A 17,424-nucleotide genomic window follows, 5' to 3' on the forward strand; every position below is an offset into this window, starting at 1 on the left:
TTACAGCTCTGACAGACTTCAATGAGGAGGAAAAGTATCACAATGTGTTGCGGATGTTTTAGAAATGAAGCGATTTACTGACTGATACATAGCCTTATCATACTATATCTATGTGTTGCCTGATATCTAGTAAGCGAATGAGAGCCTGCAGATTCTAGATACATAGATGATATTCAGCCTTGTTTTCACCTGTACAGGGGCATGGCAAGGCTGAACATCCAATCAAGGTATATATTTGCAGTTCTCTGACAAACAATATGTGAACAAGAATAAAAAGCAGACTTCTTCATGATTATCCTTATTCCTAGCTCTTATTGACACCTAGAGCAAACAGTCATGTCAGCACTAGGCAAATTAACAAACTCGATATTCTCCGCGACAAATGAAAATAATATCCAGCTAGCTGCGATCAATTTCGATTTTACGCTTCTGAAGTTCGAGGCACCCAAAGAGTTTGGACCATTGGGCTCAGCTCTATCCCGACGTCGTCGACACGACGCCGAAGAAGGCCAGCCTCATCGAACCGCGCGCCGGCTAGGTGCTCTATTTGAGGATCTCATACCAGACTCTCCGAGGCTGATCGAGTCATTTGGCACCAGGGTCTCCCAGGTGGTCCAAACTCCCGGAATCAGCCCTTCTGGTTCAGGGATCCACGGGCCATTTGAGCCCTATGTAGGGGCTGATGGGACCACGCTCTGGGCGGCTGCGACATCAGGAGTCGCATCAATTGGTGTCTACCTGTTGTCGTGCCTGCTGGCCCGCGCCTGGGACGCAAAACAGGCCACTGCCATCTGGGTCGAACTGATCAAGCAGAGGAAACAGGAGATCCAACAGGCATATGCAGAGAACAAGATTGTGGCCGCAGCCACTCTCTTCGCGGCGCGTCAGGAAATCTCGCGCGACGACCTGGCCCGATGGGACAATAGTGCCAGGTCCTGGCTGCGCAGTGCAGATCGAGCCAAGCAATTCGAGTTTGCGCAATTAAACCTGATCCAGAGAAATCTGACCCTCCCCGTGCCCGCAAATACCTCAACATATGCCAGTGTGCTCAACACCTGGCAGCAAACCATGCTAGGCCTGGAGGCGCTGTTGTGCGGCACACCCATCATGATTTCCAATGGATCCCTCCTCGTGGCTTTCTCCTCGTGGCATCTATTTCCAGATTTGATCGTGCTAGGAAACAAGGCAACGCATGTGAAATTTCGCGACCAACTCTTCCCCCCAGGAGGGACGGGAACTATCAACAGCGAAGAGGCATCGGACCCGAACCTTGAGGGGGGCCTGAAATGGTCTCTGGCTCTTTCCCATCTGAAATACTACGGAGATCCAGTTGTGGCTCGCAGTAAGCGGGACTTCACCCGCGTCACCTTTCGTCAATTCAGACTGGTGCTCCTTGGGAGTCTGTGTTGCGAGTGGAAGGTGAGCACTCGTGAGTTTGACGTAGTCGCCCAGTGGCTCCTAGATATCTGGTCTGTCCTTGGGAAATTGGACTCGGACGTTCGCAGTCGGTTTCAATGGCTCAAACATCTCGTTGACGCCGCCCAGGACCTGCTTCACTGTGGAGGGCTGGTGAAACAGACCACTATGCAGCTCGTCCAGTATGGTCACCGAAGAGCCAAATCCTTCCTGTTGGATCGTTCCCAAGTCCTGATTCCCTACTTCGGAATCTGCAATCCCCGGACACTGGCGGCTCTGTCACAGCACAACGATCGGGATTGCGCGATAGCGTATCTGCGACAACTCGCGGTGGAGTTGAGATTCAGACCAGAAGATGCGGTGATATGCTACGCGCTTGGAGCGTCTCAACGCACCGATCCTAGCATGGTCCAGCATTGGGAGATTGCCACCGCGGTGGCTCATCCCGCAAAAAATAGGAAAAGGGACCTGGACGGTCACTTTCTCTCTTCAGAGCAGCGCCACTCCAGACTTTTTGTGAAAAGGTAGATGGATATTCTGTCTGTTCTCTGTCTTTAACCCTCTCTTTTTGTTAACGAGGTCATAGATCGCACAAACAAGGGTTCAGTAACGAGCCAATCGACCTGGAGAGCTTGATGTCCAAGTGTATTGAACTGGGCGAAAACTGCTCCGTAATAACGACCAGCCAGCCCATCTGCCAGAAGAAGATCGACACTAGCATCGAGGTTCCAAATTTTGCAGTCTTCGATCCGTCAGCGGCAACTGCCAATTCCTTGGGCGAATGCAGTCCTGGTGGTGGAGAGACTTGCGCCAGCGGGCCATGGACTAAATACATCCTAATTTACGGCGACTGGAGACTAGGACTCTATGTCAAAGAATCAGGTCCGAAGCAGCGCTATATGGAACTCCATGACAGAGCTGTCTCAGCGGCAATGGGACTGCTGAGTCCGGCCAGTGGGATACAGGAATTCGGAAAGGCAAATATAGACCCTTGCATGCTGGCTGATTATCTTTCCTTGATCGCCGCAAAGGAACTCCCCAAGTCCAACGATCGGTGGTCATGGGCAAAGGAAGATTCAGTATATAGGAGAAGGGCCCCGGGCATGTTCATGGTGAGAGAATATTCTCTCCTGCCCATCAATTTCCGCAACTCCCTCCATGGGTTCAGCATGGCTGCCGAAGTGTATGAGAATCTGGGTGACGCAACAGTTTCTCTCAAGATCTTATCACAGCCCCTCTATGAGGCATCCTGGCTCCCCGACCCGTTGTGGTTTCCACTGACCATCTCCGAGTCCCCCGTCGCCCTGATCCAATGCACGGCTGCTAACTTTCTTCCGGCCTCGCTTCCTCATTTGGACCGCGCCAATGCATTCTCCTGCATTGCCCGATTTGAAACGGGTCTGATAGATCTCAACCCTGAAGACATTGGCACCGCTCTCGCGCTGTGCTCGGAAGACTCCATCTTCGTGGCCGCCGTTGTCCTCTCGGATCCATTCGATCCGCCTGCCTCGCATGATATTCGGCGGATCCTGGGCAATATCGGGCACCCAGGTCTTACCCTCTTGGTCGCGCCGCAGGAACCCAAGATTCGAGAGCCCAGCGACGCCTTCAACGTGGTCGCTCATGCTCCGTATGACTTTCAGCGCGAGAACAACTTCACTGGTACCTCTCTGCACCTCTCATTCACAGACTGGAAATTCCCGCTCAATCCGGGCGATGAGAGGACAATTGACCAGGAAGTGATGGTGGTGGAATCAGTCATCTCCGTCCTTGACCGAGGCAGATGGGTCGCCGATCTGGACATTATGTGCATCGATTTTGAAGAGCTGCCGCGCGTCGCAAATGTGTGTGACAAGCATGAACGCAACACTCACGACTCAAACTATGACTATTTCTCTATCGATTCTTGGGATGAGCTCCTCGATGTTCCGGAAGGGGTGGGCATCTTTCGAGCCCATGGTAACTGGGCCGCTCGTTTGGCCGCGGTGAGTATTCTCTCTCAGCAGGGACAGGCCCATAGTATTGGGGTCTTCGGCTGTCAGCCCGTATGCTTCAAGTGCTTTGAGGAAGAACGTGATGAGGGAGTGCGTTTCCTTACAAATCATGAGTCTCCTCTTCCGTCCTTTTGTATTGACTGAGTTGTACTTGGACTTGGGGATTGAGATCGACTCTTACTCTTACCGTATCCTGACGCCATCTATATACACCGACTTTCAGGATAGATTTTACTCGCCCACAACAAAGAGTAACCTCAAAACAGGTGAAATTTTAGGCAGTATAGGGGTCTACCGCCTCCCTAGATATATCGACTGACCGCCCCCTATCTAACCGTATCGAATCGGGTTCCGAGTTCTAAGAGTTGGAACCAAAACGCGGTCCCAAGAGCTAATTTATATTTAATATTATTGATTTAATGATGCTCAATAGATACTACGGAGTGCTTAATAGACTAGAATACAGGAAGGCAGCGAAGGCTAAGATGCAAGCTGATGGTGTCACTTGGAGATCAGAGTGTCCGCGAGGCGCTTAAACAATAAGAGCCAAGTAAAGAGGCGTAACCAGTTGACCGTTGAACAGTTCAACAGAGTTACACTAGCACAGACTCGAGACTGACTGAGTCTGAGTCTGAGTCTGAGTCCTGAATAGACTCGAACATGTGGTGAAACATCCCTGATGACAGTCTATCTATATGCTATATCTCTGTTCCTGATGTGGCTGTAGTCAAGTCTGTCCTATCCATTCATGCATTCCTCCATCATGAGAGGCCATCGTGAGATCAGGCTATTATTTATCAGTAACCTCCAAAATATACACACAGACATATTATTATGTCCACTTATCATGCTTGGAGACAATTTAGAACACTTTCTTTCTATCCCGCCTTGTCCTCCTCTCCTCATCCTTCTCCGTAGTTAGTTTACTCCTCTTCTCCTCCCTCCTCTCTCTCTCTCTCTCTCTCTTTCGCTCTTCATATTCTCCTACTTTAATCCATTAATCTAATCTGCACTCTTTCTTTGTCACTGTTAATATCACCATCTATGACCTTAAATGCATCACTCTCAGTAACCCCACACTCTCTGCACTCCTTGTCTGATCGTCCCCGAGCTGTTCGGCGGATCACCACTAACCACTCCGCAATCCGCATCGAGTCCCGTCTCCTCCGCAATTCTCCTCGCCTTCCATCATCCTTCTAGTGCATCGCTCTGTATCCCTGCTGCATGGCACGGAAACCAAGTCATCAGAGGGTCACTTATGGTAAGTTTTTTGCTCATCCTACCTGTTCACCTCCTGACCTGTCCCATTGCGCCCCCCACGTCTTATCTAACTGCGGCTGTTTAGTGCTCCCTCTGCCTGATGCGCCGGGTGGTCACCGACTGGGAGTTAATAGCTTGACTGTTGATGAAGACAACTCTATCCTGTGAGCACCTCCCTCTCTACTGCATATGATGATTCCGGTGAACGTCCATTTGTTATTGGATTTATTTGCACGCTGCAGTAACAATGCGCTGACTAATGTCCTCCCAAGGTATTCCGCTGGTCGCGATGGAGTGATCTGCTCATGGGATCTCAACCTACCTCTCTCCACATCCAAACCCTCTCCAGCTCTAGGAGCTCAAAAGTCAGGACCAACTACCTTCAGACATCAAGTGCAGGCCCACAGCCATTGGATCAATGACATCGTCTTGACCCAGAATAATTCGGCCCTCGTTTCAGCTTCATCCGATACCACCGTGAGACTCTGGCGACCACACTCGGAATCCACCGAATTGCCCTCACCCATCGGCAAACATGCAGACTACGTCAAGGCCCTTGCGACGCCCGGAAGTCACTCTAGTTGGGTGGCCTCTGGAGGACTCGATCATAAGCTTTCCCTGTGGGATCTGAATGGTGGCGGCGAGGTTCTCAGCATTGATGCTTGCGGAGGCGAGAGCACGGCCAAGGGGTCCGTTTACGCGCTGGGGGCGGTCTCTTCGGTCCTCGCCAGCGGCGGCCCGGAGAGCGTGGTCAGAGTCTGGGATCCGAAATCTGGAAAGCCGATCACCAAATTCGTGGGGCATACAGACAACATTCGAGACATCTTGATCACTCGCGACGGGGATAGGATCATGACCGCCTCTTCAGATCAAACCATTAAGATCTGGTCTCTCACAGCAGGAAGATGCATGCACACCTTGACGATGCACAACGATAGCGTCTGGTCGCTCTACTCCAGCCATCCACAGCTGTCGGTCTTCTATTCGAGCGACCGTTCCGGCTTGGTTGCCAAGACTGATACAAGGCACTGCTCGGACGTGGAGCAGGGCATTTGTGTCGCAGCTTTGCAAGAACACGAGGGCGTCGTCAATGTGGTCGCTGCCGGTGAGTACATCTGGACTGCCACCCCCAAGTCCAGCATCAACCGCTGGTACGATATCGATACCACTGCAGAGATCGAGTCTCCCTCGTCAAGGGGCCCCGCAGGCCCTGACGCAGCCAAGTCTGAGGAGTCATCGGCCCAGAAGGGTCGGCGGACAAAGATACCGTATGAGTCAATTCTACTGTTGTCCAGCACATCGACATTCCCCAAGTCACGAGTACCGGAAGGTACGTTCGAGGGCTTGCCTGCGAACGGACCGCAGCATTCACCCGATCCGGACTTGGACGATGACCTGGGTCTCAATCTACCAGTGTACTCGTTACCCGAAGAGACGATAGAGGGCCAACATGGTCTGATCAAGCATTTCATGCTAAATGACAGAAAGCGCACGCTTACGCAAGATTCCGCCGGTGAGGTCGTTCTTTGGGATCTTTTGAAGGTAATCTCTCGCCATCCACCCGACCAAGGCTTCTTTTGACACTTGCAGTGCAAACCAATACAATCGTTCGGCAAGCGCCATATGGACGATGTCGCGTCGGAGATCAATACTACTGAGAGCATCGCCCATTGGTGCACGATTGACATTCGAACAGGTCGATTGTCTGTCATTCTGGAGCTCAATCGCTGCTTTGACGCCGAGGTCTACGCGGACGAGGCCGACCTTCTTGATTACTCACAGATCCGGGAAGATCAGAGAAGTGGGTGACCTTCTTTTCCTCACCCCGCGAGCATTCGATTTCTCTTTTCTCTAGTCTTTGATCTGGCTGACCTGGAACAGTAAATCTTGGAAAATGGGTTCTACGTTGGCTTTTTGCTCCCCTGGTGGACGAAGAGATCAAGCGAGATGACCAGTACCGTGCCTCGGCCATTGCAAAGGCTGAAGAGTTGGCCAGACAGACCATGTCGAGTGTCACGGCGCCGATGGACATTCCATCACCAAATGCAAAGAATCTAGGAATACAGATCCCTTATGATCCATCTTCTCTGCCCATGCGCCCTGGAAATGAATTGTTTGGGAGCCCTACGACGCCTGGTTTCGGAATCCATCTTGCTACCACTCCAGGTTTTCTGACGTCTTCCATGCTCAATACTCACAACAATCACTTTGGCACGTCGCCGGGTGATTTCGGTGACCATCTCGCATCGCCTCAAGCCGACGTAGTGAGGAATTCCATGTCAGACAAATCCGATTACTTCTCGTCCCCGAGACCACAAGGCTCAAATGCGATGGATGCGACGACACCGGGAGATCCTACTCCAACCGCACTGCCTCAATCGCCCGTCGAACCTGATAAAGAGGAGAGGAAGAGAACGGGATCAATCTTTGGGAAGAAGTTCCGGATGGAATTCCCCAAGAAGCTGGGCAGGACCTCCTCCGAGGTCAAGCCTCAGGTTCAGGAGGAGAAGGTGGAGGAACCGGAAGAACCCGTGGCACTCAAAGAAGAGAAAGTTTTTGATAGCAATCTGAGCGGTTTCATCGAGAGAATTCGTCATGAATATGATGAATTCCTCGCGGCGAATCCGGGGCAGGAGCTCGTGTCAGCCATCGCCCCAAGTCCTGATAACGAGACCCCAATGCTAGATATCCCTCCTCGTACTGCCGTTTTCATTCAGGAGGAATCGGGAGATACCGCTGTGGCCTCGGACCTTTACAGAGGCAGTGTCGGTAGTATCGGCCAGGAAATTGACAGGCTTGAGAAGTCGATACCCATGTGGCTTGCTGAACTACTCTTGAAGGTGAGATTTCAACTTATTCGGGATTCGGGATATGGCTAATTCTGGGTAGAACCAAGTGCCTGTCAAGGAACCCGTCAAGATCGCCTTTATTCTGAAACCCTATGACGACCTGCTGCCGCCCGTATCCAAGCCAGATCTGTATGTACAATCTCAGTCATTGTATTGTACTCTGCTAACGGTATAACTACTGTAGGCCGGTTCCTAATGGTAACGGTGTCAGCAATTCTCGTCTGAATGCCAACCGTATGCTGCGTGCGAAGAAGATTCTCGCTTACGTGGCGGAAAGAATCGACCCTTCATACTCCGAAGACCCGCAGGAAGGCGCACTGAAGCCGGAAGAATATCTGGAACTCTACTGCCAGAAGATGGTGTGTACATATCGACGCAAAACAATCTCGTACTGCTTCGCTAACTCGAACCAGCTCATACCACCCAATATGACTCTCGCAACCATCCGCGCTCATATCTGGCGATCATCCGGCGATATGGTTCTGTACTACAGAGCCAATGGAAAGAAGGAGTTACCAATGCCTGGGTCAGGCAAAGAAGGCGACCAAGGCAGTCAGTCGGCCGATGCAACCAACACCACACATCTGTCGGAGACAGCAGGCATGGCCAACGGAGATGGAGAAAGTGCTCAGCCCAGCAGTGTCCATTCTCTGACAGCGTCGGGATCTGCTTCTGTGTCTATCCAAAACTCGTGAACTCTACGACTGGTCGCGCTGTTTAGGATCAAAAACTATGAGGCATCAAGGCCGAGAGCCGTGCTCCGATTTTCTTTTTTAACCTTCTCTGTCATATTATTCCCTGTGTCCATATTGCACACCCGGAGTTAGGGATCTGTCTCTACTCTTCGTGACCTATTCTGGGCGGGCTGTTGTGGAAATGGCCTGCTCCAGACGTGTAGAATACAATGTATGCGATCAATGAGATTAGCGACTACAAAATATCTAGCGAATTGATCTGATTCCTGATGAGTTTAAAGTGTAGAGGTCTTTGGTGCTCAGCAAGAGACCAAATATATTTCGTCCGCCGACGCCAAGAACCACCACAACTTTCTCTGACCGTCATCCATCTTTTCCATCGGCATCAACACACATCATCCTTAGTTTGGCCAGAATGATAAATGGCTGCATCATGTCTCTCCAGACAACTTCCTCACAAAGCAATCACAGCCTCCCAGTTCCTGGAGCATTTCCAGCGAGCATGGAGCGAGTCGCGTCTCTCCTGGGGCGGACGACAGGCCAATCGCCTTATCCCTCGTAAACTGGGTATGTCAGTTCGAATCCTCGCTGAGCATGAGCATCCACGGCCGCCGAGTTATGTTCTAATTGTCTGATAGGCTTGGCTGTCAGCGGCGGCGCAGACTCTATGGCTCTGGCCTTCCTATGCAAAAAATTACAAGAACAGAACCTCGCGGATGGGTTGACTGTCACAGCCTTCGTCGTAGACCACAAAGCCCGAGAGGAGAGTAGCCGGGAGGCCCGAACTGTAGCTGCATGGCTGAGTGATATCGGTAGGCCAGACCACGATCCTGCCAACAAGAGATGGGCTAACAGCCACACAGGCCTACAAGCACAAATCCTAGAGCTCGAATGGCCACAAGGCACCGACGTCTCCGCGTTCGAGACCCATGCCCGACGTCTGCGCTTCCAGGCCCTCGGCATAGCCTGCCGAGACAGACGCATCAGCGCCCTCCTCATGGGCCATCACCAGGATGACAACGTTGAGACGACCCTCTGGAGACTTTGTTCCGGCGCCCGAGGCGCCGGCCTGGCCGGGATCCCGCCCATCGCCCGAATCCCAGAGTGTCATGGCCTCTATGGCGTCTCGGAGAGTGGCTCGTCGGCGCTCCTCCGGCCTCGGCCTCGCGACGACAGAGCAGGAGCACCCTCTGCTCTCGTCGGGAACACGACCAGACCGCAAGTCCAGGACGAGGACGGGGACAAGCGACCAGGCTTCCCCATGGCCACCGGCGGCATCCTCCTCTGCCGGCCCCTCCTGGCCTTCCCCAAGGCCTCCCTTCTCGCAACCTGCCACCAACACCGCATCCCCTACGTCTCAGACCCGACAAACTTCGATCCAACCCTCACCCCGCGCAACGCCATCCGCAGCCTCCTGTCTCCATCTTCCCCGCGACTCCTCCCGCGCGCCCTACAGGTCCCTTCCATCCTCTCCCTCATCCAATCAAGCCATGCCCTCATCGAAGACGCCATCGCTCACTCCAACAACCTGCTATCCCAATGCCGCCTCCTGGACTTCAACCCAAGCACCGGGACAATGCTCATCCGATTCCCCAGCCCGCAACCGCAATCGCAATCGCACCTACCCACCCGCATCCGCACCCCCCACTTCCAAACCCAGATCCAATCTCTCACCCTCCGCCGCATCACAGAGCTCATCTCCCCACACCCGGACAACCACTTCCCCCTGCCTAGCTTCGAGCAATTCACCGCACGAGTATTCCCTTCCTCTTCCCCCTCGCCACCCCCGACATCGACACCGACACCAACGAACCGCCTCCCCTTCACACTAGGCGGCATCATGTTCCGCCCTTCCCAACCCCCGTCCGCCTCTCCTCCCAGTCAGAAACCCCATCTCAACAAGGAGAATGAGAGTGAGAATACCTGGCTCCTCACTCGCCAACCTTACATGCGCAACCGCGCCCCCTCACTAGCCCTCGAACTCCCCCGCCCAGAGTCAGAAACCATGTACTCGCCCTGGAAACTGTGGGATAATCGGTTCTGGGTGCGGGCCGCCGTGGTCCCGGACAAGGGAGCCCGAGACCGAGACCGAGACCGAGACCCCGACATGCGTGCGCATTACATGCAGTCCGAGCTCGATGGCGTCCGTCGGTGCTTTGACGCGGAGGATTTGTCTCTGGTTGTGCGGCCGCTGCGGCAGTCTGATTTGCAGGTGATTCGGGGGATGACTGATGGACAGGGTCGTGGAAAGAATCATCAGCATCCCGCTGTGGTAGCGCTGCTGAAGCGCCTGGCGCTCGAAGCTCCGGGGCAAACTCGCTTCACCGTTCCTGTGCTGGTTGTCCAAAAGAAATCTGGTGGCAATGCACACCAAGTGCCGCTGGCGCTTCCCACACTATCTTGCAGGTTACTTTCCGCTTCTCAGGCGCAAAGTCTACTTCAAACTTCAATGCTTTGGACCGTACGTTGGCAATGGATGTACAAGATGATCGATCAGGATTCTCTGAAATTGATGGGTTGGTTATGAAATCTTGCGCTATCTGGACTATACACATCCATAGTCTCGTTTGAGGTAGGGTAACCTAGTCAGAAGGACAGGTGACAGAAAACCACAGGAAGGCTACATTAAGCATATCCGAGCAGCTGAGTCAAAAGATGGTTGCTGAAGCAGTGTGCACCAGCACTAGTCAACAAGTGCAGAAACATGGTGGCCCGCTAGAAAGAAAAGCCTTGTCGGTCTGACGAGAGATGTGTGATACAAGAAGAAGGATTCATAGATAAGATCGAGGTGGAGTTCCTCCATAAAAAAAAACATAATATTCTTTGGAGTAGGCACAGCGCCTGGGTTCATTCAACAAGGTTGCCTTGACGCCATGCGTAGAGAAATGGTGAACCAAAAGAGACAATACGAACCGAGAATGATCGCTTTCCGATAAGATGCATGAGATCATGTCCATTGCAAAAGAAATGATTTTGTGCCGAGTAGAAGAAGGAAAGATAGCTCGACGCCAAAGCCTTGGGAAGTGGCCAGCCACGAGGCGCCTTGGGCCGGGATTGAAAAGGTCTCATAAGTGTCTCGATCGTTCATTCGCTCGCCTTTAACAAGGCCACGGCTGCTTGCTGTGCACGTAGTCCGCCAACTTCCCTTTTCAGCCTGAAGTTCTCCTTCTTGAGCCTTCCAATCTCCTCCAATGCCTCAGACAATTGTGTCCGGAGAGCCTCTTCCACACTTCCAGATCGAACATCCCGCACAATCTTTCCCAGCTCCAGATTGAACCGATCATACAGCGCCTCATTCTCCGCGCTAGCCTCACGGTACAGCTCATCTAATTTCTTTGCTCGCTTCTCACTAACAACCAGAGACGATTCCAGATCTCTCTCTATTGCAGAGGTGCGGCTATTCAGCTCTTGCGAAAGCACTTCAAACTTCGACTCTAAATTGCCAATATGGTTGAGAAGAGCTGGATCAGCAGCTGCCGACAGGAATGGTGCGTCTAACGACCCAGGATTCTGTCCTGCATTCTTTAGCGGCTGCGGTGATGCGACGTTCAAAGCTTGCAGTTCCTCGCCGATCAAGGCCAATTCCTCTTTGAGCCCCAATTGTGCAGAATGTTGTAGTCTCTTCTCGCTTTGGAGACGATCTCGGAGCTGTAGATATGTTAGTCGAAAATCCTCTCGGCAGATGATGACGACGAAGAAGAACAGAGAGACCGACTGATAGTCGGCCGAGCAGCAGAGGGAATTCTGGGAACCATACCTTTTGTGGGCTCTGCATTCGCAGCTTCGGGGTTCTTTGCGAAGAGGTCAAAGTTTGCAGGCGTCTGGGGTCAGATCCGTTAACCAGCACTGGGCGCTCCTTGAGCCCAACATTTCGTGATGATGGTATGCTGAGTGCCCGCAATCTTCTCTTCTGTTCTTGAGTGGGAGAAGCAGTAAGGTCACTTTTCTTTCTTGGAGGTCGGTCCGTTCGACTCAAAGTTGGGTCAATGTTCTCTTTGCGGCTTGGGGTGACTGGACGTGTCGGTGATCGTCGGCTTGGCGAGGTCAATCGGGAAGGGGAGTTGCTTTTGGTGGGCGACGTGCTTCTGTTCGTAGAATCTGTGCCGTGACTTGTTTGTGGTCTGGGCTGTGTGGTTGGGGTCGCCAATTCAGTTTCGGAACGATTGGTTGATGATACAGGAGTCGCAGGCCGCGGATCCTGGTTAGGCGAGACAGCAGACGTGTCCGTGGATGCCGTTCCGGGCCTCAGATCGGACAGTGAGCTCCTTCTCCTTCTCCGCACCTTGACTACTCCGTTCGTTGAGATACCTCGGATTGAAGATAGAGATGGGGGCTGCCCTTGAGAGCTACCCGGTCGTCGAAGGTGTTCTTGCGATGAGGCCGCACTGGGACGGTCGCGCGAGCCAGGTCGTAAGAGGTGACTCAGCCCAGCGTCCACGTCGATTGACTTGGAACGCAGCAACGAGCCTCGCGGGGTACTGGGTTCCGAGTCGCCAGGAGCTTTGCTCTTGCTGAGCGTCCTGAGAATTGACGAGACCTTGCTCTCTCCCTCATTCTTGGATCCCTCTCGATGCAGGCTGAAGCCGAAACGTTTTCGGAAGGAGGACGCATTCGAGCTAATAGACCCTGCGTCGCGCGCACTGGGTTTGGTCTGGTCGCTGCTTAAGATCCCGTCCAGCGATGCGCCGCTGGGGATAAACTCGTCGAAGAGATTGTCAAAATCGTCCACAAGTCGGTCTAGAAGAGATATGTGCTGCATGGGGTCTCCGTCGACTGTCAGAATTTCGGCAAAGGCCGCAGTCAGGGCACCTCGATCGCCGTCGTTCCCAGACGCATCGAGCAACTCGGCTAGTAGCCGCACCAGAGATACCAGCGCACGCCGGTTCTGAGGACTGATCTCCGCGAGAAATTTGCGGAAATTTTCCTCAAAGTCGCGAGGAAACATGGTATCAAATTGACTCTGAATGAGCTTTAGAGCGCCGGGTTCTATCACCGGGCCCATGTGCTCCTTCCATGCGTTTGTCATGAATGTTTCGAACGCCACAAATAATGTGTCAACAGGCACCTCGGCTGCAGCTTGAATCTTCCCGGGGTCTTCCAAAAGTACATTATACAACTCATTGACTGATGACCTGTCGACATTTTCCCTCGCACGCAGACTTCGTCCAACGATATTGCCGCTGCGAGACTGAAGTGCAAGGGCGTAGGCCGCAAATGTTTGTTCCAACAAACTGAACGGACTATCTGGTCCCTTGGAAGGAGTCGTCCCAACCACGGAGATTTTGCTAGGGGTCTCTTCCTTTCCAGGGAATACCGAAGGTAGCGTATTGGATCGAGAGAGATTGGCTCTCGGAGGTGGCATTTTCGGGAATTCACCAAGCAGAGTTGCAGAACTGGGGCCTTTCGAACCTGTAGTGATACTGTCCTTGGCGTCTTTCGACGGCCCCCCACCTAGGAGACTCGAGAGGAGCTTGGTAGGCGAAGGAGGACGAAATCCGCGAGGTGCCTTGAATTGAGTGATTAGATGGCCGGCAAGGTAGCGAAGTATATCAAAATTCGAGTGAATTATTGATTCCGTCATCGTCCGGTTTCGGGGACCATGCAGAGGCAGAAGGACATTCAAGACTATACACCGTCAACGAAATGCTACAGGCCATCAGTGTGATAAGAGGACGAGAAACTTACGGCGTTTGGAAAGCACAGGAACAAAGCTATCCACTGTAACAATATCTGAGGAGGCAAGCCCGACAATGGAGTCTACGTCGACCCGATATTGGTCCTCACTGGCAGAGGAAACCGAGATGATCACCTCCAGATCGGAAGTGTTCAATGCCTTGCTGGAAATTGCCCTCGGAGTGTCAAAGACGATTCGAATCTTGGACAGGCCACTCCGCCCCAAGACATTATCCTTCTCCTCTTCGAGAACACAGGCCAGAATGCCTATGTTCCCGACGGTCCCCGTGGGGCTCCTCAGGGTCCATTTACCGTTCTCCCGCTCGCTCTCAGAAAACCGGCCTTCAATCTTGGCCTTCACAACCTCTTCAATAAGCCGACTCGCCCGTCCCTCATACATCCCAGTTAATTCCAAAGCGAACAAATCCACTGTAGTATTCTGGTTCGGTCTTGCTTTGGCCGATGTAGGGGCGAGGAAAAGTATTCTCCCGCACGTAGACTGCATTGAGCGTACTGTTTGCAGGTCGTAAACTTGCGCAACCCTGATCTCACCTGAGCTTTGCAGGGCAGAGGGGCCACTGGGTCCTGATGCGGCGCCGTCGAGATCTGCAAGTAAGCCGCGTGCAGTTGTTCTGCTTCCCAGAGCTTTCGCTAAGAGAACAAGGCAGTTCTTATAGATCAACATGATCCCCTGATTTTGGTTTGGAGATGAAGGATCGATGTGGTATGGAGGCGACAGCTCGTTGAAGTCAACAGCTGTGATCAAGCGGCCGACAGGCAGTATTGTCGCCGGCCAGCCATCCACCAGCTCTTTCAATCGTCGGAAGCTCTGGTCGTGATTTGTAGACGAGGGGTTGTCGAGTGAGCATATATCTTTGATAATATCTCGAGCCTTTAGGAGGGGCCTGACGGCGGGATGGATCAGGGGAAGACTGCTGGTCATGGTGTCAATCAGAAGGCTGTAACGGGGCAGGCGCTGAACAGGCTCCATCAGTAACGAACGTAATCGTTGCTCTCCAGTCTCAACAACTCTCTTGGAGAAGCTCGAGTTCTTATCCCTCATAAATGAGTTGAGAGTCTGTGTAAAGCCTGTGTGGGCTCGCATATAGTCCGCGTAGGGTTGTGAGAACTGCGGAAACCATTCGAGAAGCGCATTCGCAAATGCGACAGCACCAATCGGGTCCTTTCCTTCCCTTGACGACGTTCTATGCGATATGGACGACGGAAGCTCGGTGTCGTCTCCAATATCCGCGATCGCCTCCCTTTCTGTTTCTTCCAGGACATTGCGAATCACCCCTAAAAACCCGAGATTGACGTCGAGTATCTCATTGAGACAGGGAGGGAAAAGTGCGGCCAGAGAGGCTTCGTCTGGACTGGTGCTGGAGGCTCCTCTGCCTTGGGCTTTTAATCGGAATTCTTCGGCTACCTCGCGCACAAGATTGTATAACTTGCTCACATACCGTTCTTCCGTGTCGACGAGCTCGCACATAGTCAGACGGAGAGATTCCTTCTGACTTCTGGTGAAGAGCCTAGACTTGCTGAGATTGGTCGGTTGGGAGGGCGCTCGTTTCAATCGTGATGTCGGCAGGAACATCGGTGCCCCGAGAGCTCGGACGAGAGCAGAATATTGGCCATATTGTAGATCGGGGTTGTCTTCTATCTCCAAAGCTCCGTCGACACCGTCGTCCTCTGGCCTCTGGGGAGGCTGTATTGTTCCCGCAGGGAACACCACATCAATATCCACCCACGGAACTTTGCGCTCCTGAAAGGCACCGCGAATGTCGCGTATAACGTCGGATGATTGTTCCACTTTGGTCATCCGATTCGCAAGATCCGCCGCATGCATCTCATCAAATAGCTTGGGAATCTTTCCACCAGGCTTCCCCGCGCGAGCCATTGTTTCCAAGCACTCCTTGGCCGGATCGGACAACTCGGCAAAGTATTTCAACATGCTGACAGCAAGACCGCGACAAACCTCGTCGCCTTGTTTCTCGCGGGGTAGGTGGTTGACGGCCGCATATAACGGAGCAGCGGGGGAGACAGTGATGCGAGAATAGCTCTGAAAACCAGCGGGGGTCAAGATATGCGCCTGAATGCGCGAACTGCTCACTGTGGCATTTGCGGTTGTAACAGGACCGTAGAAGACGAAGATCGAAGACAGATAGGGATCGGAGGCCTGGTAGAGGGTGAGCTGCTCCAGAGGCAGGTCCGACAGGGCGCTCGACACGGTCGCCATGGCGGGCAATTTCGAGGAAGGAGCAATTGGCGCGCAACGAGTGAAGCAAATAAGGAAAGCGCTGGAACGACCAAAGAAGGAAAGAGCTATCGAAAAGGAAAGTATTAAAGATGATTAAGTAAAAAGAGAGAAAGGAAGACAATATGTCAAGAAAGAGTGACAACAACAACAACAGTTACACGGGGTACTGTGATGCGACTAAATTAAAGGAGGGAGAAGATTAGTAGTATGGCTCAAGCGACACAAGGAAAGAAAGGAAAGACAAAAATAAGTGAACGAGTGATGATCCTCAAACGATCCAACGAGGAGACGAAGAAGGAATCCCCTCCATGGGAAGAAAGGTCGAGAGAAGGTGGAGGAGTGGAGGGAGGGAGAGAGGAGAGGAGAGGAGAAGATGGAGGGGGGAGGAAGAAGTGAATCGCTAACTGGCAATGGATTCCTCCGATGGCGCAAAGTTTCTCTAGAGGAAGAAGGATCAGATGATAGTTAATAAAAATGGTGATGCTGATCGGTGGAATTATCTATTAGAAGAGAAGAAGAAGAAGAAGTAGTCAAAACAAGCGATGAGTTGTTGACTGGGATTTGGTTGGACGATTAATATTGAAGGGACTGCAGATGGATGGATGTGGCTTGTCCGAGAGCGATGATCAACTGAGATGCGATAGACTCAGTCTGACCTGCTAAAGTCCTTAGATAGATCCTTCAGGAGGAGAAGAAGAAGATGATGATTTCCAGGTTGTAGATAAAGACTGTAGTGAGGGGAAAAGAGGGGAATTAAAGTAAGAAGATTCATGAGATCAGATCTATGGATACTTGATTAACATACTAACCTACTAAACTAATAATGATTATCGGGCACAATCGGCTATTCTAAGCGCGGGGAGGCTGGTTGGTATCTATCTACTATATTATCCTGACTCTATATCTATGATATGAGTATGAGCATCATCTTCTTGCTTACTTTTTGAATAGATGGTCTGTAGCTGATGACACGTGAGGTTGTCAACAAGCACCTGCCAGTCAATGAGTAAACAATTCTCCCAGACTGTCAGCTCTGATCACTACCTAGATACTATGAGTAACTAACTGTATATCCCTGTCTGCAAGGGAATCTGAAACCAGGATTTGATTGATTTATGATTGGCAGAGCTTGACTTGACCAAATGAAGCTGCCTTGGCCCTTTATCCATAATAAACAACAATGTCAATCAGTAGTAGTGTTGATAAGTAGGTGTGGAGAACTCCAGCCCCATCGGGGAGAATATTTCCAAGGTACTTCAAGCTCCTTACCACATTATCGT

The 17,424-nt window shown here is 52.1% G+C and overlaps 2 protein-coding genes across 2 annotated transcripts; one reads left to right on the forward strand and one right to left on the reverse strand.

Annotated features, from left to right (window-relative positions):
* Positions 1-336: 336 nt before the first annotated feature.
* Positions 337-10,741, forward strand: CDV56_107722 (uncharacterized protein; the record flags this gene model as incomplete). Its single annotated transcript, XM_026761341.1, has 12 exons — positions 337-1,940; positions 2,003-3,500; positions 4,756-4,796; positions 4,943-6,212; positions 6,261-6,471; positions 6,552-7,510; positions 7,560-7,648; positions 7,704-7,878; positions 7,933-8,143; positions 8,677-8,781; positions 8,853-9,026; positions 9,078-10,741. The coding sequence occupies 12 exons, from the start codon at positions 337-339 to the stop codon at positions 10,739-10,741; spliced, it is 8,001 nt and encodes a 2,666-aa protein (XP_026617607.1).
* A 557-nt stretch (positions 10,742-11,298) lies between these two features.
* CDV56_108095 (putative Rho guanyl nucleotide exchange factor) lies at positions 11,299-16,123 on the reverse strand (the record flags this gene model as incomplete). Its single annotated transcript, XM_026761714.1, has 3 exons — positions 11,299-11,862; positions 11,972-13,839; positions 13,900-16,123. 3 exons carry the CDS (start codon positions 16,121-16,123, stop codon positions 11,299-11,301), a joined length of 4,656 nt encoding a protein of 1,551 aa, XP_026617608.1.
* Between the last annotated feature and the right edge of the window lie 1,301 nt (positions 16,124-17,424).

Source organism: Aspergillus thermomutatus (assembly GCF_002237265.1).
Source record: "Aspergillus thermomutatus strain HMR AF 39 chromosome Unknown NODE_20, whole genome shotgun sequence".
In the NCBI taxonomy this organism is placed as follows: Eukaryota; Fungi; Ascomycota; class Eurotiomycetes; order Eurotiales; family Aspergillaceae; genus Aspergillus; species Aspergillus thermomutatus.